General features: G+C 47.3%; 1 protein-coding gene across 1 annotated transcript; it reads right to left on the reverse strand.

Moving 5' to 3' along the window:
• Window positions 1-88: 88 nt before the first annotated feature.
• On the reverse strand, window positions 89-23,914 carry GLAREA_05009 (Acetyl-CoA synthetase-like protein; the record flags this gene model as incomplete). Its single annotated transcript, XM_008078299.1, has 4 exons — window positions 89-2,758; window positions 2,813-14,717; window positions 14,765-23,358; window positions 23,411-23,914. 4 exons carry the CDS (start codon window positions 23,912-23,914, stop codon window positions 89-91), a joined length of 23,673 nt encoding a protein of 7,890 aa, XP_008076490.1.
• Window positions 23,915-25,094: the final 1,180 nt, after the last annotated feature.

The raw sequence follows: 25,094 nt of genomic DNA on the forward strand, positions 1-25,094 counted from the left end.
CCACAAACGAAAACCCAAAATTACTGTATCTAAATCATACATATACAAGAGAAATAAGAGACCACGTCATATCGATCTAGCTACTTCCTCAATCCTTTTCCCTTCTTAGAGATTTCCCTTTTGCAAATCGAACCGACTTTCTCAGCAGCTTTTTGATACCCTTCTTAGAGGGCGGATTACTTGGCTCGACCACCTCCTCAACCTCTAACTCCTCGATTTCTACCTCCTTGATCGCTTTTTTGCGTGCAGCTAACAGCGCCAGTTGATCTATCATCACCGGATGATCCACAAGGTCTTCAACTCTTAGTTTCAAATCCTGATCTTCCAGCAATGACGAGACTTGTGCAAGTCCGATAATGTCGCCTCCAAGATCGTAAAAGGAGGAATCAAGATCAATTGTTGCAATATCATCATTTTTATCCGACAGAATCTCCCTCCACGCCGCCGTCAGAATATCAGAATATTGTAGTTGCTCGTCTTTGCTGATTGCTTGGAAATCGCGTGATAATTGCAGATCTAAAAGCGTTTCTGCTATGTCGAGGGTCTTTCGTTGAACAAGCGATAGCTGTGTAGGGGATGGAAGGATGGACCTTGGATTGTGCGAGAAATCTATCGCAGTCTCGCATAGAGCTTCAAACATCTCGGAAGCGAAAGATGAGGTGATACCGCTGTTCGAAGTAAATGTCAAGCTGATCTCAATGTGGTCATCTTCCTGAGGGGTTGAGAGGACTGTCAGGTCTGCAAAGTCTTCTTGAGAACCGACAGCCCCAAGAGTGTAATCGTTACGCCCGAGCTGGAACGAGGTTTCTCGCTGAATATTTTGATGTTGGCAAACGGTGGAAAAGTTTGCCCAGTCAGGCCAGTCGGTGCAATGTTTGATGATTTCGCGGAATCCCAACGATTCGTAAGGCATCGCGGCGACTTGTTGAGTCTGAATACTTTTCAGCAAGTCTAAAACTGACCATCTATCCTGAAATTGTATTCGGATTGGAATAAGATTGACGCATGGGCCGATAATATTCTCGACCCCGATGACATCTGCGTTGCGGCCACTGATAACGTTTCCGAAAACAATATCAGTCTGTGCAAACCATTGAGCCAATACCAAGGACCAAGCAGCTTTAATGATGGTAGCCGGTGTGACATTCTCGGATGCGAGAGAATTTATGTGAACAACCCTCTTCAAGGTCGTGGGCGCGTCGATCCCCCTACTATAATTGGGATTGCTTCGACGAACAACCTCTGTCATGGATGAACCTTTCAAAAATTCCTTCCAGTAGACATAATGATGGTCAGCAGTCTCCCGCACAGCATCACGAATATATGTCGAGAATGATGGCGTTGCCGGAATGCTTTGTCCTGCATAACCCTGCTGAAGTGCGGTCAATATTCCAGGAAGACAAACACCGTCGTACTGTGCGTGAGATATGCGCATGATTATGCGATGTAGTCCGCTACTTTTATGCTTGACGACAGTAAAATTCAAGTATGGCTCCCCTGGGCGAGGACCATTCTCTCGATCCCGTTGTTGCAGTTCCAGCGTAAATTGAACCAAATCGTCGGCGTCGTGAACTTCGAAGCCAGGCTCGAGCTTGCGCAGCACCACTTGGAAAAAGCGGTTACCATATGGAACAAACACCGTCCGAAGTATTTCAAAAGCGCTTACGACTTGTGATATAGCACTCTTGAGACGTCGTAAATCCAACAAACCTGTTCCTTCAAGATAAAAGTAGTTCAACATCCATTTGGATTCCATCAGAGTTCCAGTGACGGCCAGTGCTTGAAAATCGGTGACTGGGAAAACATCCGTTATGCCACCTCGGAACGCTCTGACTTTGGAGCAAATGTTTTCTTGTAAGAAAGTATCCACATTTGCCGCCTGGACGAGGGAATAACGTTGGTACAAAGCATTTTGTTTGGCACGGATCCTGGACTCGTGAGCCTCAATCTCCTCTTTTGTGTCGATGTTAGAAATGGGTGCCTCCTCCAGTGACTCGGCGGATCGGATGGCGTGTGCCATATCAGAAAATGTGGGATGTCGAAAGATGTTGGCAACTGTGAGGTCGAGTTCCTCATCTCGAGCCATTCCCACCATTTGCATAGCAATAATAGAGTCACCACCAAGTTGAAAGAAGCTGTCATCTTTTTTAATTGAGTCTTCCGAGATCTGTAAGAGTCGACTCCATACAGAAAGCAACTTTTGTTCTATGCGACGCAGTTGACTTCTGGCTTGCGATGCGACTGATGCGGCCACTGAGGCGAGCGTACTTACTGATGTCGTCCTGAAGGCTTTAGGTCTAGATGGTCTTTGAGGTGACATCTGTGAGTAATCCATCATGGGTTGTGCGATTTCCTGGCCGTTGAGACCGGTGAGTTGGTGCAGCTGATGCGGGTCTCTGGTAGTAATGGCACCGGATTTGAGCAGTTGCTCAATAGTTTCTCGAACGCATGCTCCAATGATGTCTCGAAGCTGACTATCAGACGCTACGAGCTGTGGTTGAGGTATCATAGTGTCGGTCACCTTTTCATCACCGGCAGCGGGTTGCTCAGGCAGTTCCGCATCTCGAGTTGCTTCGTTCGAGTTTTTCAAGTCTACTTCATCTCCAAGTTGATGTGGGTTATTGACGAAGCTTGTCATGGTCTGAGCGAGTACTTCTGACAACTTTTGAGCTTCTGCTTCGGACAAAACGTCAGTCCAGAAGCGGATGACTGCTCCCTCATCTCCTTTAACGGTTCTGATGTTCAAAGTTGCAACATACTGTAAACAAAAAGGTCAGTACATTTCGTTGTTAAAATTGACAATGCCACTTACTTCACTGGGATCGTGGGCGGCAACAGGTTCAAACGATATCATCTCTTTCTCTTTTCCATCTGACGGTCCGTCGCCTTGTATCGAAACTGCGGTATTGAAAAGTGGCCCACCACCGCCAAGTTCATGTTGAACCTGAGCAAGTGAACAATATTGATATTCCAAACTTTGAAGATAATCTGTTTGGACTTTTTGGAATATTTCTTTGATTGTGGAGTCCTTGGTGAAGACGATCCTGCAAATGAGCATATTGATGAAAGCTCCAATTGTACTCTGAACACCGCTGACGGGCACATCTCGTCCAGATGTCAAATATCCAAAGCAAACGTCCCTTGATCTGGTATATCGGCGAAGACAGAAAGCCCATGCCGTTTGCATAACGTTTGCCAAGGTTACTTTCATTTCTTTGCATAGGGCTTGCAATGCTGCGTACTGGTCGAACTTTATAGTGACGGTGGCAAGCTTTCTGGTCGTTGGTGCGTCGCTAATAAGCTTTGGCATGTGACAAGGATTTGCACCTCCAAGATAGCCTTTCCAGAAACTCATACCAGCATTGACTGGTTGGGTTTTGATGTATGCGACATAATCGCTGTACAGTGGCCCGGACCCGGTAGGTAGACTGTTGTTGTAGGCCGCCGCAAGATCCTTCAGCATAATATTTGCCGAAGAACCATCAATCACGGCGTGGTTCACTTCGACCTTGATATACACTTTGCCGCCCGAAGTCCTACAAATAGTGGCTTGGTGTGGTAGTCTGGGTTGTTTGGTGTAGTTGGCGTCCAGGATTGACATTTTGCCCAATTCTTCCAGAGCGACTTCTTCTTCACAATCCAGAGACAATATTCCACTGTCTACCTTCTTAACAACTATCTGGTTAAATATGTCTCCCTTGTAAACACTATCGGCAAAAACAGTACGAAGAGCGGGATGTCTGTCCACTACCTGCTGCCAGGATTGCGCTAATCTTAATGCATCGATTGATTCACCCATACTGGTCGGATGGACCTCGAACACAGCGTGAAAGTGATACAAGCTTGGGTTCTTGATTTGACTGATCAATAGACCTTCTTGCAATGGTGCACAAGGATAAATATCCTCAACGTCATTTGGAGTTATGCCAACTTGGGGCAAGGATTTCGTGACTATCTTATGCAGTCCTTCATACGAAAGAGGAAGCAACGGGAAAGTGCTTAACGTGAACGAAGTTTCATCCTTTCGACTTGCAAGCTTCTGGACGATTTCTTCAAAAGTCTCCTTACATTCCATAATCCATCGTCTGATCTCTTGCTGGCGGTGCATGTGACGATTGAAGAGGAAAGAGAACTGAATCTTGTCGTCAACAACCACGGCTGATATTTCAAACAAGGCAAGTCTGGTGGTTTTAGAACCAACGTCAGCTATGGATTTTGATGTTTCCTCATCGTCTGGATAACTCCATGGGCGTAAAAGTGAGTCATCGTGCTCCAACTGTTGCATTCTTCCTAGGTAATTGAAAATTATCTCCATCGATCGTAATGGATTTTGTTTGCGCGAGTTTTGCGCTTTGGACAGCATCTGGTGTGCGAAATATGGACGTCCATTGTCTGGAATACTGCGGCAGATATCTTTCATTCGACGTACAGTTTCAACTGGGTCGTCTTCTTCCATGTCCACATCAACATAGACAGGGGTAACTGTAGTGAACCATCCTACCGTCCTCGAGACGTCGATCCGCGCATCCCAGGGTTCTCGGCCATGGCCTTCGTTGCAAATAATTGGTGCTGAGCGGTCGTAGAACACTCTACTGAAAGAATGAGAGATAGCGGATAAGAAAAGTTCAATAGGTTGTGTCTGAAATAACTTGTTACTCTGATCTAGGGCCAACTTCGAAATCGCCTCGTTTGTGGTAAAAGTCTCAGATATAACGTCGCCGTAATAATTGGTGGCATGGTCCACACCCCAATAGCTGCAGTCAATGACCGGAAGTTTGAAATCTAGTGCGTATCCTTTTCCTTGAGATGCGGCAGGAGGGTTTGCGTTTTCGATTTGCATCTTGTTCCATGCTTGGAAGGAAATTGCCTTGTCGGATAGATTTGCTTCTTGGTTCAGCAGGTCTTCCACATCCTTGAGAATGATGCGCCAGGAAACCATATCAATGACGAGATGATGAGCCGCGAGAAAGATCATTTGCTTCCCGTCACCGAGGTTGAAGAGATCAACAGCGAACAATGGACCCTTTCGTATGTCCATGCAAGATTGTGTTTCAGCTACCATGACTGGAATTTGGCTCAAACTTGTAGATTCGTGTACGTGGTAGCGATACGAGTATGTAACATCTTCAGATATTTGCTGCTTCCATTGTTTAGAAACATCTTGACTAAATCGAGCCCTTAGCATAGAATGCTTGCCAACAATTTGTTGAATGGCTGACTGAACCTCAGCTGGTGCTACGGGACGGGTAATCTCTAGAGAAAAGCTCTGATTAAATCTCCCGTCGTTCTCAAACACACCGTGATCTTGAGATTGGAAGTAGAGTTTTTGAATCGGCGATAGGTCGAAGAGAGTGTTGTAGGTTTCGTCTGGATACTGAAACTCGCCTTCGAACCGGACAGTGGAGGCTAGCTGATGTATGGATTTTGATCGCAACACTTCAGATAATGTGAAGCTCATTTTCTCCTTCCGACACATGGCCATGACTTGCATAGCTGTGATCGAGTCTCCACCCAAGCTCAAGAAGGACTTGTTGTTTTTGACTCTCTTCAATGGAAGATTTAGAACCTTTGAGAATATAGCCTGAAGGATCTTGCATGTTTCCGTGGTTGGCAGTGACTCATTTTCTTCGTCGTCTCCTTCCATCATTCGCTCATACGTTTCGGTGTCGATTTCAGTGAGCCAACGATCAACGCTTCGTCTGTTCAGTTTTCCAGATGGAAGTAGCGGAATTGACTTGACGACTGGCCAGAACGTAGGTACCATGTAGGCTGGCAGAATATCTGATAAGCGATTTCTCACGGATTGGATTATTTTACGAGCCTCTTTCGCTCCTTGTCCATCTTCAACTAGTTCGCATGAGCCTTGTGAAATTGCCGATGATGCGAGCTCCGTGAGAGATACGACTGCGACCAGGCGTTTCCTGAAATGGCCAGTCTTAGGTAAGGCGACGAGTGCGTGTTGAATTTGAGAATCTTTGTCCAAAGCATGCTCGATCTCCCCAAGCTCAATTCTCTGACCGTGGAGTTTAACTTGGTCATCTTTTCTTCCTATGAATATCAACGAGCCGTCTTGTGCATATCGAACCAGATCGCCTGTTCTGTACATTCGGCCGGGTTCAGATCTGTGCTGGTGGATTGCTGCTCCCTGCCGTGTCTGGTCGAAATATCTGGCCCACGATGGCCGAGAGATGAAGGCTTCGTCCGTTTTTTCTTTGTTGTTTATGTAACATTTCGCAAGTAGAGGGCCATCCAGAAGTAGCTCACCAACACAGCCAACAGGAGTAAGCTGGTTCGAGTCATGGGGATCAGCAATCCAAGCATGCCCGCTAGAAAGTGCGTATCCGATGTTGGAAGGATCCTTCTGGTGGCTCACAGTTGAGTTTGCAATTGCGATTACTGAAGCTTCGGTTGGGCCATAGCCGTTGACGAGAGTGACTCTGCTGGCCCATTTTTGAATATTTTCAATTGACATTGGCTCACCGCCACACACAAGGACCTCTAGAGATGGGACTGTTGCGGGGTCTACTAAGTTTGCTACTGACGGTGTAAGAAACGCCCACGTAGCCTTTAGAGTATTGATTGCTTCACCAACGTTTCTGGTTCGCATGTCCTCCGAAGGAACACATATGCAGCCTCCACATACCAGTGTGGTTAAGGTTTCCAAGACACTGACATCAAAGGTGAATGATGCAAATTGCAACACTCGTGCATCTTCTTTCATGAGTAGAGCTTTCTGCATCGCTAACGAACTGCTTGAAATAGCGCGATGCTCAACAAGAGTCCCTTTTGGACGACCTGTACTGCCAGAAGTGAAGATCACATAAGCAGCGTCCATAGGTGTCGCTTTTGATGGGGCCTCGGAGGAACGATCTGAGCTAGGCAAGTTCTCAACCACAGTCTCGTCCAGTGGAATGACGACTTCAACCATCGCTTCAAATCGACTACTGTACACCGGAGTACATATTACAATCCTTGCATTCACGTCTTTAATCATCTCTTGATGTCGAGCAGATGGTGATGAAGGATCCAATGGGACAAAGGCACCTCCCGCCATCATGACTCCCAACATTGCAATAATCACATTCAATGATTTGTCCATGCAGATTGCCACAAAACTCCGCCGATCAACCCCACGGCTTGCTAGATATCCGGCCATCAAAGACGCACGATGCCGAAGTTCTTCGTAGGTACACTCGCCGTCCCACGCACATACAGCTGGTGCTGTTGGTTGAGCTTTGACCTTCTTTAAGAAGGTGTCGTGGATGCAGTCGTCGACTGTCTGAGCGGGTACAGAGTTCCATTTCTTCACTGCTTCTTTGTCCTCCGAAGAGAAGACTTCCACGGCATTCAACTTTGCATCCAATCCAAGTCGAGGGAGGTCACTGAGTTGCCCGAGAACCGCGTCCATCTGAAACAATATTTGCTGTACCTGCCAAGCTGAAAGGCAGTTCTGGTCATAATGAGCTGTGATTTCAACAGAGTCCGAATTTCCACCACACTCAAGGACAAGTGGATATGTGAAAAAGTTAGATGCCACTCCACTGCCTTGAAGATCCCACAAACTGCTCTCAATTGCTTCTTCGGCGGTCTGTACCACAAGAAGATTCTGAAAGTCACATGCAACTTCAGTGTCCGGATCAAGGCGTTTGATGCGCTGCAAACCTGCGTGTTGGAATGGGATGACATCGGTGGCATTCTTTTGGATACTATTTAGAAAGTTGTTGACGGAAACACCACGATCAACTTGAATTCGTGTGGGGACAGTTGTAAACGTCGGGCCGATGATTTCGGTGATGTTTTGAACCGGAATGTCCCTACCAGCCAGTGTTTCTCCAAAAACAACATCATTTGAACCAGAATAAGCAGCAACGATCATGGACCAGGCCGCTCGAATTATAGTAGGCACGGTAATACCCATGCTTGTGGTATTTCTTGATATGGGCGCTTTGTGCGTAAGTGTTTCGTGGCCCAGTTTACTGTCGATGGTAGTTCGCTGTGGTTGGGGAAATTGAAGTGGGGCAGCGTTCAATAATCTCTCTCGCCAGAAGTCATCAGATATTTTCTCATCAACACTCGACGTGTACTGGATGAAGCTCGCATATGAGCTTTTACTAAATGAGGCTGTATTATCCGTGTATGTCGCTTCTACCCTTTTCAGCACCATGGGCAGACTCCATCCGTCGTAGAGGGCGTGGTGTATCTCCCAAACGAAGAATCGATCGGCCGATGTCTTCGAGGAAACGATTGTATATCTCGTCAAAGAGCCTCCGTTATACTCGGGTAGTTTTGGCCGGGTAGTGTCAAGGGTTTCCAAGGCCAATGCGGAAAGCCACTCAATAGGTCTTTCCTGCAGAACTACCTGAAGGAAATCCGTTGACTCCATGTGGACTATTCGAGTTCTCAAGATGTCAATATCTTGAACTGCTAGCTGCCAGGCCTTCTTGAATTGCTTTAAATTCAGGTGCTCAGGGAGTTTGAAGACATTTTTCATGACATACGCGCCAGGTTGCTTCAGAGAGAGTGTGATGAGTCCCTCTTGCAAAAGACTGCAGGGGTATGCATCTGATATGGTTTCTGGTCTAACACGACATTGCTCAGACAGTTCACTTATGACGTGTTCAACGGACTGTTCGTCTTTCAATAGACTGAACGGAACCAGTATTGAAGATGTTTCTTCTTTCAATTTGCCACAAATGGTTGCCATATCACATAATCGTGGATTGCGGAAAATGTCGATAACTGCTATGGCAATGCCTTCGCAGCGTGCCGCTTCAACCAGTCGCATTGCTGTAATGGAATCGCCTCCGAGTCGAAAAAAGTTATCTTCGATTCCAACCGAGGTTGGGGTTCCAGTGTTGAGTACCGCCGCCCACAGTGATTGCAAATTCATCTCCATTGGCGTTCTGGGGGAAGATACCGCATTGTTCTCGCTTTCTTGGAGTCGATACGGGCCTGTGGCTTCCCTGGGCATGTTTTGGACAATATTACGCAACTTTGCCCGATCCATCTTCCCAGAACTCATCCATGGCATTTTTGATACCGGAATGTAAAAAGATGGAATCATGTAGGTTGGCAACACCCTTCCCAGTGATCTGTCCAGACCTTTCGCCACACCCATCAGAGATTTTGACATCTTTAGGAGAATCTCATCTACTCCCGATATTCGACTGTCCTCGTGGATATTGTTATGGTTGCGGTCTGGGAGGTAGAAGAAAACCGCGAGAGCCTTCGTGGCTGTACGGCTCATCGGAGCGACCAATTCAACCACGGATTGGCACTCCTCTGGGAGAAGATTCTTGACGTGATGTTCAATCTCGCCCAACTCAATGCGCTGACCATTCAGCTTGATTTGTGTGTCTTTTCGCGAGACGAAGGATAAACTTCCATCAGGGTTGTATCGAACAAGATCTCCAGTCCGGTAAACTCTCTCCCGAGGAAACAATCCGGTCAACCAGGGCGGATTAAAAATGAAACTCTCTGAGGTTTTCTTTTCATTGTTCAGGTAGCCACGAGCAACAATGCGTCCTTCAATAGCGAGCTCCCCGATACTACCTGGTGGCATCAGGTTTTGGTAGTTCCGAGGATCGACAATCCACGCTCGGCCACCAACAGCTCGTCCAATATTAGAAGGGTCGGAGTTTATCTCTTTGCCAGACTCATCAACTTTCGTACTCGTACTTCCTATGACAGAAGTCTCACTGGGGCCATAAGCATTGATCAAGCAACATCTGCCCTTCCACTTTGCAATGTGCCCAGATGACATAGCTTCACCTCCAGTCACTAAGACTTTTAAGCTCGGTACGCTTTTTGGCGACAGAGTGCTTGCTACCGAGGGAGTCAGAAGAGTCCATGTTACGCCCATTTTTCGGATGGCGCCGGGGATGTCATTCATGCGGTCTTCTTCGCTAGGTATACAAACGCATCCACCAACAACGAGGGTAGTCAAAATTTCCATGACACTTGCGTCGAAAGTATGACTGGCAAATTGAAACACCCTGGAGTTTGAGCGCATACACATTGCCTTGCTATGTTCGATTGCGCTTGTGGTAAATGCTGCATGCTCGATGATGGTGGCTTTGGGTCTTCCGGTTGTTCCAGATGTGAATATGATATATGCGGCATTATCGGGAGAAACTTGGGGCATTATCGCCGATTCCGTTTTGGCAGCCAATTTATTGACAGACGAAGCATCAATAACGAGAACGGTCTTTGCGATGTTGGCGACTTTGTCTAATTGAAGTGCAGAACAAAGCACAACCTCAGCGCTAACATCATCAATGAATTGTTGTAATCTGCCTGGTGGGTGAGAATGATCAAGCGGCACAAACGCTCCTCCAGCCTTTAGCACGGCAAGCATCGAAACGATGTTCCATGCAGACTTCTCGAAGCATAGTGCCACATAGATCTCTGGACCGACTCCTAGCTCTACTAGACGCAGTGAGAGTCGCTCTGAGAGTATATCCAGTTCTTTGTAGGTGAAATTTGCATCCCAGGCACAAATGGCCGCTGCGGACCCAAGGTTCGTCGAATGATTGCTAATCATCTGGTGTATACAATTATCCACTGTCTTTGGGAGTGTGCTATTCCAAGCCATGATCTGCTTCTGGCCCCGCGGACTAAGGAAATCGAAGTCTGCAATAGTTTCGCTAAGCTTGGTCCCAGAAACAATTGTACTCAAAACATGCTCGAACGTGTCAGCAACATTCCTGGCCTGGTCAGCAGAAAGGCTAGTAGTCCAGTAGCCAAAATGTATCTCCACTCCAGCTTCCGATGCCTCGACGTTGACTGTGACCTCGTATTCGCTTGGATCGTAGGCCTTTACGACGTCAAAAGAGATAGACTTGTCTGTTGGTGGCACCACACCACCTCGATTCTGGAATGTGAAAGCGGTATTAAAAAGCGCTGAACTTGAAAGCTGCAGTTCATGCTGGATATCGCCGAGAGAGCAGCTCTGGTGGCTCATCCCATTGGCAAAGTCGGTTTGGACCTTTCGAAGGGCATTTTCAAGAGGGATCGAGTTGTCAAGGTTGATTCGGCAAGTCAGCATATTTATAAATGCGCCTACTGCCGAATCCTGTATTCCTTGAATTGGCGCATCTCTACCAGACGTCAGGTAGCCAAAACAAACATCATCAGATCCTGTGTATGCTCGAAGAATCATAGCCCAGGTCAATTGAAGAACATTTGACAGCGTGACACCATTCGTGCTGCAAAATTTTCGGAGCTGGGAAGCTTGCGTAATTTCCAAGACAAGAGACCTAAGCTCTTTCGCTTGTGTTCCTCCGTCTGCGGGGCAGTTGATGTGGCAGGGCTCGACGCCGTCTAGGTAGGCTTTCCAGTAGTTGATATCTTCGTCCATGACTGCAGTCCGGATATGGTGAATATATTCGCTATACAATGGTCCAATACCAGGTGCGTCGAGCTTGACTAATGCCAGTTCATGTTCTAGAGAAACAGCCTTGCTCTTTGAGATACCCAAATCGTATGCTACTGCTAGATCTTTGAGCAAGATCGGTACAGACGTGCCATCACAGATAGCATGACTGATTTCCAGTTTACAGAAAACTTGATTGTGTGCTGTTTTGCATATGGTGAAGCGATGAGGGGGTTGATAGTCCTTGAAGTTAAGAGGTGTCTGCTTCTCTAGGGCGCTCGCATCTTCGCCCTCGATCCATGCAACTCTAGCAATACTGTCTTTGATTACGACTTGGTCATTATGAGATTTCGCGCTGAGTCCGTTGATAAAAATCGTCCTCAGAGTGGAATGTCGCTTGACAACCGCTTGCCAAGCTTCTCCAATATGCCGTGGGCTGACATCTCCCTCTTTCGTGGTAGCCTCAAAAACCATTGAGTAAGCATAAAGACTGGGGTCTTTTAGTTGAGCGAGGAGCATGCCTTGCTGCGTCGGAGAGCACGGATAAACGTCTTCAATGTCTTCAAGGGATTGAAGGCCGAGCTGAGGCAATTTTTCGACTAGTGACTCGATTCCGTTATAAGATAGTTCCAAGAGTGGAAACTCTCGAAGAGTTCGCTCGGTTTTCCGTTGTAGCAACATTCTCGCAGCATCTTCAAGTGCGCGTTTGCATTCGAGAACCCAACGTCGAATCTTGGCTTGGCGACCCATGTTCTTGTTATACGAAAAGGAGAAGTTAACTTTTCCTTGAGTGACAGCAGCGGAAATTTCGAACAGCGCAAACCTGGGAACTGTTGACCCTATATCAAATGAAGCGCTTGAGACATCTTCGTTTGACTGAAATAGAGCGTCTGTCGCGTGTGGTTGATTCAGCTTTCCAAGGTAGTTGAACGTTGCTTCGATCGGCCAGTGTCCACAAAACCGTTCTTGGCCCTCGTCCGTGAGCAGTCTATGGGCAAAATAAGGTCTACCTTTGTCCGGTACACGACTTCTAAGATCTTTGACCCATCTTATTGTGTTGAGCAAGTTGGTTGGGCCATTGTATGAAGAGGGCAAAGCTATCGGAGTGAGTGTTGTAAACCAACCGATTGTCCTTGATAGATCAATGGTCGAATCCCAAGGTTCACGACCGTGGCCTTCGTTGTAGATTGGAAGAGGAGACCTATCCGGGAAGACTTTACAGAACGCTTGCAAAACGGAAGCAAGAAAGATGTCCACCGGTTCAGTTCCCATCGACTCATTGCAAGCACCAAGCAAAAGTAAAGAAGTTTCTGCATCGATAGCAAACCCATTCTCCACCGTGTCGCCATACACGTTCTCCTTGTCTTGCATTGACCAGTAGCTTGAATCCCCGATAGGGACATCTTCTGGGTGGAACGTGTTTTTCGTTAAGGATTGCGCATGACTTCGCTGAAGCCTGGACCAAGTCTGAAATGGGAGAGAGCTTGCTAGCTGGATCTCTGGACGAGTGACAGTGGTTTCGAGATCTTTCAGAATCACTGTCCAGGATACCACGTCGACGATAAGATGATGTGCCACGATTGACAAAAGTTGACGTCCTTCGTCTTCGATCTCAACCAGACTGACAGCAAAAAGTGGGCCGTTACAAATATCTAGACTTTCCTGGCTCTTGCGAATCAAAGCATCCACACTTTCACGGTCAACCGTCTGATGCTGGATATGACACGAACCGGAAATTTCGGGAGATATCCGCTGCTGCCATATTCCAAGATCATTCTTCGCAAACCGTGCTCGTAACATAGAATGAGCTTGAGTAACCTTCTCGATCGCTGAACTCAACATTTCAAATGAGATTTTGCGAGCTAGATTCACTACAACACTCTGGTTGAAGTGAGAATAATTATCGCCAACACATTCGAAAAACAACTTCTGTATAGGTGACAGCTCGAAGAATTCATCGAGTGGCTCTGCTTCGTGGGACACCACCTGCGGTAAAGTGACCCGCGAGCCGAGCTCTGTGATTGACTTACTCTGCAAGATATCTTGCATAGTGACACCCAGGCCTTCTGCCCGACAGCTTGACATGACTTGCATAGCAGAAATAGAGTCGCCGCCCAGTCGAATGAAGGATTGGTTTAGTCCAATCTTAGATGGTGATAAGCTAAGTGCAGTTCCCCAGATGTTGCGCAGTTTCTGCTCGACGACTGTGCTCTCGCCATCGGAGTATTGCCCCTCAGCTTCTGAGATTTGCTCATAGACTTCTGGGGTCAAGTTCTCTAACCAGTTCTCGATTTGTTTTCGATCCAATTTACCGGATGTCATAAGCGGTATATTGCCAATGACAATCCAGTTTGAAGGTATCATGTAATTTGGAAGCAGGCTGCACAAACGATCGCGTATCGCAGACAAGTAAAACGAGCTTGCTTCTGGGACAACGATTTCGATGCCAGTTTTCGATGGGTTTAAAGCTGCCAATTCCTGCAGAGACAAAACGGCAACTAATCTGTTCTTGCAAAAGCCGGATTTCGGAATTATTGCCAGAGCGTGCTGAACTGAAGAGTCCATTTTGAGGTGATGCTCTACTTCATCAAGCTCGAGTCTTTGGCCATGTAGTTTTGCCTGGTTGTCTCTACGACCACAAAAGATAATCGTGCCGTCAGGGGCGTATTTGACAAGATCTCCAGTTCTATACATTCTCCTCGAACTTTTCTGGCTTTTCCATTGGTCAGATGCCCAAGTGGGGTTCTCGATAAAGACTTCAGCAGTCTTCGCGCTATTCTTGAGGTATCCTTGCGCGAGTATTGGCCCTTCGATTGTTAACTCTCCAACAGATCCAACAGGCACTAATCGATTCGGATTGGATGGGTCTGTAAGCCAAGATCGGCCGCCAACAGCACGCCCCATATTGTTAGGATCTGAAGAAATTCCAATGGCGTTGTTGACGGTAGCCACTACAGCACATTCACTAGGCCCATACGCATTGATGAGTTCGAGTTTGTCAGCCCATGTAGTTACATGACCCTGTGACATCGCTTCGCCGCCCAGGACCAACGTGGAGAGTGTGGGGACTGCTGAAGGCTGGAAAAGCTGGACAAATGAGGGTGTCAACAATGTCCAGCTCACTCGCATGTCGTTAATAAATTTGGTGATGTTGTTTAGTCGTATGTCGTCGCTCGGAACGCAAACACAACCGCCCATAATTAATGTAGTAAATATCTCCATCACACTAGCGTCAAAAGTATAGCTTGCGAATTGCAAGACCCTCGACGTCGGTTTCATGTGCATGGCGTGTCCATGGGCAATAGCTCCAGTACAGAAAGCGCTATGCTGGACGATTGTTCCTCTGCAAATCCATTAGGTAAGTTCTACAAGGTTTGAAGGGTCACATACTTTGGTCTCCCAGTCGTGCCGGAAGTAAAGATGACATAGGCAGGAGTGTTACTGTCTGCCTCATTTGTACTTTCTCTTGTTTCCGGTAAAGAGCTGACCATATTCTGGTCTATCGGAATCACCTCAGTTACCAAGCTTGAGCACAACTCTTGGTATCGAGGCGAGCAAAGAATGATTGTAGCATCCAGGTCAGACATAACACTAGTTAACCGAGCAGATGGTGCTAGTGGATCCACAGGTACAAAAGCAGAACCAGATTTGAGAACTGCAAGCATGGCGACAATCATCCAACTCGATTTTTCGAAGCACAGGGGTATGTACTTCCCAGCTACGCCCTTCCTCATAAGATGTTGTGCGAGTGTGGTCGAAACATTGTCCAACTCGGTGTAGGTGAAAGAGGTATCCCAGGACTCAACTGCCATTGTTGCTTGTGGTAAATTCTTCGTTTGTTCCTCAATCATGTGGTGGACGCATCGATCGAGAGTGCTTACTTCTTCATGGTTCCAGCGACCGAGTAGTGCTTCATCCTCTGGATTGAGCATCTTCAGACTACTTAATGTCTCATCCATCTTCTCTGAGGAGCTAAGACATTGGATAAAATGTTCAAATTGAGCAAGAAAACGCTGAACCATCCAGCTAGATATCACTTCATTGTCGAAGTGAGCTTCGATATCTACCTTTCCGTCGCCTAGTTGGCATGAGACAGTGAGAGGGTAGGAGTAAAAATTGGTTCCACTTGTGCCACTACTCCGCAACCTCCAAAACTTGCCCTGTGACTCTGTTTCGTCGTCATGATGGATTGCGAGTAGATTTTGAAATGCACACGCCATCCTGGTATCATCGCTAAGATGTTTAATATGCTGAAGGCCGGCATACTGAAATGGTATAGCTTCGGAAGACTGTGTTTGCACATCGTTCAGAAAATTCATCAGAGTCAAGTGAGAGTTCATTTGAACTCGTGTCGGAACAGTCGCAAGTGTTGGGCCTATCATATCTGTAATCCCGTCTACTGGCGCATCCCTTCCAGTGAGGGTTTCACCGAATACCACATCAGTCGAATTGCCAGAATAGACTGAGACAGTGAGCGCCCATGCGGCTCTGATTGTCGATCCTAAGGTAATATGGCTTCCGGGACGTTTTGAGATTGCTGTTGAACGGACTTCCCTGCTTGTAGCATGAACTTGGTATGCCGGACTCGGTAAAGGTGGAAACGAAGTGGCAGATGTCCCGGATAACTTCGATGTCCAGAATTCGTTCGATTTAGTTGGGTCAATATCAACGAGATATTTGATGAAGTTTGGATAATGAGCTTGACTAGCCGAGCTATTGCTTCGTGCGACCTCGTGATATGCGGCTTCAACTCTATCAAGCAAAATCGGAATACACCAACCATCATAGAGAGCATGATGGGCAGTCCAGACAAAATATGAAGTATCTCCGCCTCGAACCACTGTGTATGTGGAAAGGACGCCACCGTTATGTGATGGAAGATGGCGATTCAGGTTGACGATATTTTCGAGATCATCTTCTTCGTTAAAACTGACAGGTTCATCAACGACAACTTGAAGGAATCCAGAAGATTCTGTGTGAACGATCCTCGTTCGCAATATAACTTCGGATTCGACGATCTCCGTCCATGCCCTTCGTAATCTGTCCAGGTCGATGCCTGCTGGTAACTCATACACGCTTTGCGCAACATAAGCCCCAGGATCTTTGGTGGACAGTGCAATGAGGCCCTCCTGAATTGCCGTGCAGGGATATATATCAGTTACGGAGCTGGTGTCAACTTGACAGTAAGCAGCAACCTCTTTGAGTAGTCCACTTGCATCGACATCAACCGAGATCAGGTCGAATGGGTTTAACGCCTTTGCCGATCGTTGAGCAGCGTCTGTGCCAGAAATGAGACGTGCGTCAATAGCGAGATCTGATAAAGTGGGCTTTTGAAACACATCGGCGACAGTCAATGATATACCCTTCAGTCTCGCGGCGGTAATCAATTTCATGGCACCGATCGAGTCGCCGCCAATTTTGAAAAAGTTGTCATCTGGGCCAACAGTCTTCGATTGAAGTCCGAGAGTTGTTTGCCATAGTTCTGCAAGTATCTTTTCCATTTCTGTCGATGGAGCCCTCCCAGAAGTGTGGGCGAGTCGGTACATGGCAGCTTCTTCTTCGGAAAGTGACTGCCACATAGTTCGAAGTTTGCGGCGATCAAGTTTACCGGAAGAGGTCATTGGCAGTGTGGCCACAGGAACATAGATATTTGGCACCATATATGCTGCCACCTCTTTTGAAAGTGCTGTCTGTACACTCGCTGCTTGTTGCTTGACCGACACTGAGATAGGTGATAGGGAATTTTCTGCAGCGACATTGGACAGAAGTGGATTATCCGGCAAGCAGAAAAATACCGCCAAAGCCTTAGTAGTACCGATTGCCGTTTGAGTGGTAACCATTTCCACGACCGATTGGGCGTCTGGTGGTAGAACAGACTTGACGTGATGCTCAATCTCTCCAAGCTCGATTCTCTGCCCGTTCAATTTGACCTGGGTATCCTTTCGACCAAGGTAAGTGATGGTGCCATCCGAATTATATCTTGCCAAGTCCCCAGTTTTATACATGCGTTGCGTCCCCTTCTTTGCCCAAGCTGGGTTCTCGAAAAATGATTTGCATGTCTTTTCCGGATCATTAAGGTAGCCTCGGGCGAGAATGGGCCCTTCAATAGCCAGTTCGCCCACGCAGCCAAGTGGCATCAGAACATCCTGATTCTCCGGGTTAAGTATCCACGAGTTGCTACCGATGGACTTACCTATGTTAGTAATTTCGCAAGAATTTCCCAAATTTCCGTTCCACGTCGAATTTATCGAGCACTCCGAGGGGCCATAACAACAATGCAGGGACAGCTCCTTGCCCCATACATCGATGTTGTCTTTGGTGAGTGGCTCGCCGCCAAGAGACAGATCTTTGACAGTTGGAATGTCGGAAGGGCGGAGGAAACTGGCGACGGTCGGCGTTATATCTAAAAAGTTAACATTCAAACGGTTTATCACTCCAGCTAAATCATTAAGTCGGTCGTGTTCTGATGGTACACAGACACATCCTCCTCGCATAAGCGTGATGAAAATTTCTGCGAGACTGTTGTCAAACGTGTATGAGGCGAATTGAAGCACTCTCGAACCGGGTCCCCATTTATACACGCTACCAGTGGCTTGCCCGCTCGTGACAATTGCTCGATGTTCCAACACTACACCTTTCGGTACTCCGGTGCTTCCCGAGGTGTAGATGATGAAGCACGGATTCTTTGGCTCTACCGTCGTGTGGCGGACAATATCGTGGCTCGTGATTTCATTCATGAACTTCTCGTTCACGCAAACAATTTCGACACCCATATCTTTGAACAGACCAGCTCGTTCTTCAGAGGTCAACACAACTCGAGCCCCAGTGTCACGGATTCGAAGTTCCAGTGCACTTCTGGGATGCTTAGCATCGAGCGGAACCGCAGCGCCACCAGCTTTAAGAACAGCTAGCATAGCAACAATTGTCCATCCAGATTTATCAAAACAAGTGGGCACGTATGTTTCTGGTCCGACATCCATTCGCATAAGAAGCTGCGCCAACCTGGAGCTAAGTTCGTCGAGTTGGGAATAGGTGAGTTCGGCATCCCATGCGCATACGGCCGGGGCATCTAAGTGCGCAACAACTTGTTTCTCAATAACATTATGGACACATTCATCGATGCTTTTCGGGCAACTGCTGTTCCATTGCGAGAGTTTTTCCCAATGGGATTGGTGCAGGCTGTTAAGGTGCCTAACCTTGCCATTTGAATCGGATATGATATTTTCTAGGGCTTGCAAAAACGTCGCAGCAATGTTAGCAGCCTGTCCTTCGGATATATAATCCGTCCAGTAATCCAAATCAATCGCAGCGTTCTTTTCAGATGCTTCAATGTTGACGGAAACATCATACTCGGTTGGATCATAGGTTGGCAGTCGTTCTTCGAATCTGACTTTTGGGGGTTCGCGACTCGGTTGGATTGGTAGTCGTCGATAAGATAGGGCCGTATTGAAAAGTGGGGTTCCACCAAGGCGCAATGAGTGTTGAACCTCTGCTAATGAAGTCGACTGGTGACATAAACTGTCCAGATAGTCTTGTTGAACCTTATGGAGAATTTCAGCTAACGTACGTGTTGGGTCCATATTGACTCGGCAGACTAATAAGTTGACGAATGGGCCCACAGCGTCCTCGATTCCACGAATTGGCGCGTCCCTTCCAGAAATGAGGTAACCAAAGCAGACATCGGCAGATGCAGTGTAATTACTCAAAGTTGCAGCCCAAGCGGTATGGAATGCATTCGAAAGTGTCACGTTGTTTGCACTGCAGTAGCGTTGCAATTGGCCGAATTGAAAATCGTTGAAATGCAGTCTCAAGGATCGAAGTTCTCTGTCTGCAGGCCGACCATCGTTGAGAATCGGAAAAGTGCACGGCTCGATGTCTGCAAGATATGCTGTCCAGTACTCCACGCTTCTCTGGGTTGACTGATTTTGAAGAAACGATATGTAGTCGCTATAAAGAGGGCCAACTCCACGTAAGTTACCTTCATAGGCAGCGGCAAGATCTCGAATAATAATCGACATCGAGGATCCATCCATGATAGCGTGACTCAATTCCAATTTACAAAACACCTTGCCATCAGATGTTTTGCACGCAGTAAACTGGTGAGGAGGTTGACTTCCGTCTCCATAATTGGCCGCGTTTTTCTTGTCCAAAATTTGAAGTGCGTACTTCTCACTACTGCAATCCATCCGAGTGACATTTGGAACGACTTTCTTAAGCACAACCTGATCGTAGAGACCATCGTCTTGGCTGACACTCTCGATGAAGACCGTCCGAAGGCAAGGATGTCGACCAACGACTTGATTCCAAGCCAACAACAGCTTTTCGGAATCACAGGAAATGCCTTCTCCAGCTACCAGCTCCAAGACCACATGAACAGCGTAGTATGCAGAGCATTTTGCCTGACTAATCAAAAGCCCTTCCTGCATGGACGAGCAGGGATATGCATCTTGGATCTCAGCGGCGTCGTTAATCCCGATTCTTGCAAATCGCTCCTCTACCATAGTCTGAAGAGAGCTGTTTGTGAGAGTGAGAAGAGGAAAGTCGCCCAGGGTAAGACGAGACTCGGTGTAGACAAGCTTCTCTGCGAGTGTTTCTAGAGACGCTTTGCATTTGGATATCCAAGAGCGTAATTTTTCTTGGTGTTCCATGAAACGATTTAAGGTAAACGAGAATCGTAGTTTGCCTTGGACCATCACGGCGGATATCTCTACAAGGCCAAATCGTGGAGTGTCTTTGCCGACGTCACTTGTAGCTTCAGCACCCCGGGTTTCTCCTGCCATAGCATCAACTGGCTTTAGAAGGGCACCTTGCCGCTCAAGTTGTTGGTACTGTCCCAGATAATTGAAGGTAATTTCGAGCGGCCAGTGATGGCCAAAACGCTTTTGGCCTTCTTCTGTCAGCATTCGGCTAGAGAAGTATGGGCGCCCATTATCTGGAATTTTCCGACGAAGGTCCTTGACATGCATGACAGTGTCGATAAGGTCGGAAGAGTCTTCTCGTGAAACATAGACTGGATACATAGTCGTGAACCAGCCCACAGTTCGAGATAGATCTACAGCCGGACACATGCTCGATGACTCGCGTCCGTGTCCTTCGTTGTATATTGCAGGTGATGGACGGTCTTGAAAGATTTGAGTGAAAGAGCTGATTAGGGCAGATATAAGAAGATCGATTGGCTCCGTACGAAGCGCGTCGTGGCAGCCCGTCATAATGGTCGAGCTTACTGTCTCATCGAGCTCAAAGCTCGCAAATTCAGTGTTGCCATATGTATTAGATAACAAGTCCAGTCCCCAGTAGGAGTGATCGGGGACTGGGAAATCATACACGGGTAACACCGTGTCAATTGCACTAGTATGCGAGTCCTCGATCTGCAGCTGACACCACCGCTGAAATGAAAATGGTAAATCAGCAGCGATTGAATCAGGGTTAATCAACAATTCTTCCAGATCCTCCAGAATCACACGCCAGGAAACAAGATCAATCACTAGGTGGTGGCCAACCAAAAAGAGAAGTTGACCTTCACCAGCAACGTCAAAAAGGTCGGCGGCAAACACAGGACCTGTAATCGCGTCTAGAGCGCGTTGACTGTCAGCTATAGCAGGGGACGCCTGTTTTGAATCTTCAATGTTGAATGTTCTGAATCGATAGGAATTGGTGAGATCATTGGTAATGCGTTGTTCCCAGCTGGCCCTATCATCTTTGGCACTGAACCGTGAGCGCAACATTGAGTGTCGTTGGACAATGACCTCAATTGCTTTTCTCAACTCCTTTTTATGAATTGGTCGGCAAACTCGTAAGAAGAAACTTTGATTGAAATGGCCATGGCCTTGGTTTGGAAGTTGGAAATATAACTTTTGAATCGGGGAAAGATTAAAGTTTGTTTCAACTTTCTCCGCATACGCCGTTTGACGAACAAGAGTGGTGGTACATTGTGCCAACTCAACGATTGGCTTGCGAAGTATATCTTGCACAGCAAGGCCAATACCGCTTTTGGCGCACCTGCTCTTGACTAGCATCGCCGAGATGGAGTCTCCTCCCAGACTCAAGAAAGACCTTTCGGAGTCTATCTGGTCCAAATTGAGGTTAAGTACGTGGCTCCAAACTTCTCGCAATTGGTTCTCTGTTTCTGATCGCGGGGTCACATTGTCACCGACATGTGGTTTCTTCGTTGTTGCATCATCTACAATGGTGCGGTATACATCGTCGGAAATGTCCTCAACCCACATCGAAACCTGTTTGCGATCCAATTTTCCCGAAGGTAAAAGAGGAATCTTGCTTACAATAAGGAACATAGTTGGGACCATGTAAGGAGGTAGTCGAGTGGATAGGCGCCCATGCAACTCCTCTCTGACGTGAGATACATCATCCACAAGCTTCATATCGTCCATCGTATCACACTCGGTGAGGTTGAGGTTCAGAGAAAGCACTGAGATAAGTCGATCTCGAAAGGGCCCATGTTTGGGTAGCAACACCAGCCCATGCTCGACCTCAGGATCGGTAGATAGATGATGTTCAATCTCACCAAGTTCCACTCGTTGGCCGTGAACTTTAACTTGAGTATCTTTTCTCCCAACAAACTCGACGCTACCATCTGAACACATGCGAACCAAGTCTCCAGATTTGTAAACTTTCCATTTTGGCGCATTGATCAGGCTGTGAGAAGTCCAGGGAGGCTGTGAAATGAAGGAGGAGGACGTCTTGGCGGAATCTTTGAAGTATGCTCGAGCTAGAGTTGGTCCTTGGATCAACAACTCTCCTACACAACCGACTGGGACCAGCTTTTCGTGGTTTTCGGGGTCAGCCACCCACAAGTGGACGCCAGTTGCTCGTCCGATGTTCGTTGGCGGTGTTTTACGCGTAACCTTCGAATTGACGACCGAAGCTACTGAGCACTCACTCGGCCCATATCCGTTCACCAGCTTCATGTGCGACCATTTGCTAACATGCGTTTTTGACATGGCCTCGCCAGCTAGAACAAGGGTTTCCAATCCTGGCACGTCCTCAGGTTCAATAAAGCCGATGAAAGATGGGGTAAGAACCGCCCAATTCACTCGCATCTGACGAATACACGAAGTGATGTCGTTCAGTCTCTGATATTCTGTAGGAATACAGACAACACCGCCAAGCATGAGAGTCGTGAGTATCTCTACAAGACTCGCATCGAATACATGAGCGGCAAATTGAAGTACACGTGACTGGGCACTCATCAACATCGCTGGGCCATGGGCTTTCGCACCAGAGCAGTACGCGCCATGCTCAATCATCGTCCCTTTAGGTTCACCTGTGGTTCCGGAAGTCCAAATAAGGTAGGCAAGATCCTTGCTGTGTACGGATGGAAGCTCATAACTGGTCGAACTTGGTAGATCATTGAACATTTCTGCGCCAACGGCAACAACCAGGTCAGCTATCTTACCGAGCGTTGTGATATGCTCAGGGCTACAGAGAACCAAGCGGGCATCGACGCGTGAGACGAGGCTGCGTATTCGAGAAACTGGAGCAGCTGGATCCAAGGGGACGAATGCAGCACCAGTTTTCATAACTCCAAGCATAGAAACCACATTCCACAGAGACTTATCAAAGCAAAGCGGTACAAAAACGCCAGACTTAACACCTTGAGATATGAGGTAGGATGCAAGGTAATCCGATGACCGGTTGAGCTCTCTGTACGACATGGTTCTGTCACCACAACAGATGGCCTCTGTATCCGGATATTGCAAGGAGTGTTCGCGAATAATGTCATGTATACACCTCGCATCTTCAACAAGAGCATCGCTATTCCAATCGAGCAACTGCTTAGTGTTGCGCTCGCTGAGGTAATCAATCTCAGCAATCCGAACTTGCGGGTTTCTGATAACTTGCTCGAGCACGGTCTCAAACGTGCTTGCTACATTCGACGCTTGGTCAAATGACATTTGCGGACCCCACCAGTGAAGCGACATTGCAGGCTTCGAGCCTAACATACACGCATCCAGATGAACTGAGAACTGCTTCGCTTGTCAGGATTGCTATGATAGATGGAATATACGTTAGACTGACCTTATCTGGACCAACTTCAGAGTTCCCTGCCATGACGCTCGTACCGGCTTTTCCATCGACATTTTCAGATTTGTTTCTAAGGCTTAGAAGGGTGTTGAATTCTACTTTCGCTGCAGAAGACCGATATTGATGACTGGATCGTATTTCCTCGGTCATGTGAGCAATAGATGTTTCTTTATTTAGGACGATCTTAGTCAATGCCGAAGCGGAGACCAGTTCGAAATTCGTCGTTTCTTGATAGCCAAAGCTAATTTCATCTTGGCCCGTGTAACACCCAAGAACCAGTGCCCAAGCAACTTTCAATGCAATAGGAAAAGCCGTCGGGTCTTTCAATAACAACTTCTCAAGACATGTAGAATTCTTCAAGTCAACGTCAACGGTAGCCGGCTGTTCCTCGTAGCATGCCGTCTTGAATTGGGGAAAGTTGCAAGAAGTGCCCGAAACTGAAAAGTCAGTCTGAGGATTGGTAGTCTTCATGGTGACGTTGGTATTTGTGGTGGGCATTGTGTTTTTGTAATTTGTTTGTTGTAGTAAGTTTGGTGTGCTATTAGATCTGATAGAAGCAAAGAACGATATCTGAACCTTGCTTTCACAGTTCTGAATCGTTACAGTAAACAAGTAAGAGATATTTTGACAGCTTTTTTGCTGTGTGAGAAGTGGTGTGTCTGTTGAACAATACGTATCTGACTTTGGATAGTCTTCAATGATTAGGGGGTAGTATGGTAGCTATTACTAGAAGTACAGCAAGACTTTGGGGAATATTTTTCAAGATATCAGTCTACAAATCAGAGTGTGGCGTCAAGATCAGCTAGAGGAAAACCTTACGAGCTTGTATGGCTCTTTCGACACACTCTTCACCTAGGAATGCCGAAAGTATGCTTCCAGATGGAGCTAACAGACAAGCATCAAGGACATCGAACACTTGTCGATCGTAAACCAGCAGTTTGTTCAACACTCCCAGGCAGACCTTAGCAGGGGCGATAATGCAACGAAACAAGCTCAGGGGAGAATAGCAACTACATCACCTTGGGATACCAAACTTGCCCGACAGCACTCCCGCCATATCTGCGCCTACCTGATACTATTGCCTCCACATGGATCGTGGATCCGAGAATAGGACTGAGCCGAAAGCAGCGAGGCGAGCTTTGCACGCTGTGCTCAAAACGAATAGCTGAGAGTACTCCGGTTTCCATTGACGTCAGAAGTCAGCTCGAGAGCCGCTGCCACTGATGCTACGAGCCGCCACGGGTCGTGAGCCGCCGCCCTGGCGTCCGCATCGAATATTGCCTTTTGGGAAGGGAAGGGGAGATGGTATGGCGCCCAGTTCCAGTCATCTTGGTGGCTGGCGGCTGAATTGGCCTGCGTGCGTGAAGTGGTGGAGAAGGACCGCCAAATTTCAAGTCTGGATGTTGGATGCTCGATGTAGGTTGAGGGGGAGGGGGTGCAGGAGAATTATATTAACGATCGACAAATCAAGTTCTCCGTCAAACGCCTGCATAACCACTGCATAAATGTGCACAGCCAATTGCGGTCGTTGGGATGCACCGCACGCACTAAGCCCAAAGAAGCTTGGCGCAGGTCCTCGTTTGGCTTGCTTCACAACCACGGCCACGACCACCTCAACCACATCACATCAACAGCTCCAACATTGTCGCCTTCTCCCCAGAACACCCCCCGGGGGACG

The sequence above is a fragment of the Glarea lozoyensis genome, assembly GCF_000409485.1.
Source record: "Glarea lozoyensis ATCC 20868 chromosome Unknown GLAREA10, whole genome shotgun sequence".
NCBI lineage: Eukaryota > Fungi > Ascomycota > Leotiomycetes > Helotiales > Helotiaceae > Glarea > Glarea lozoyensis.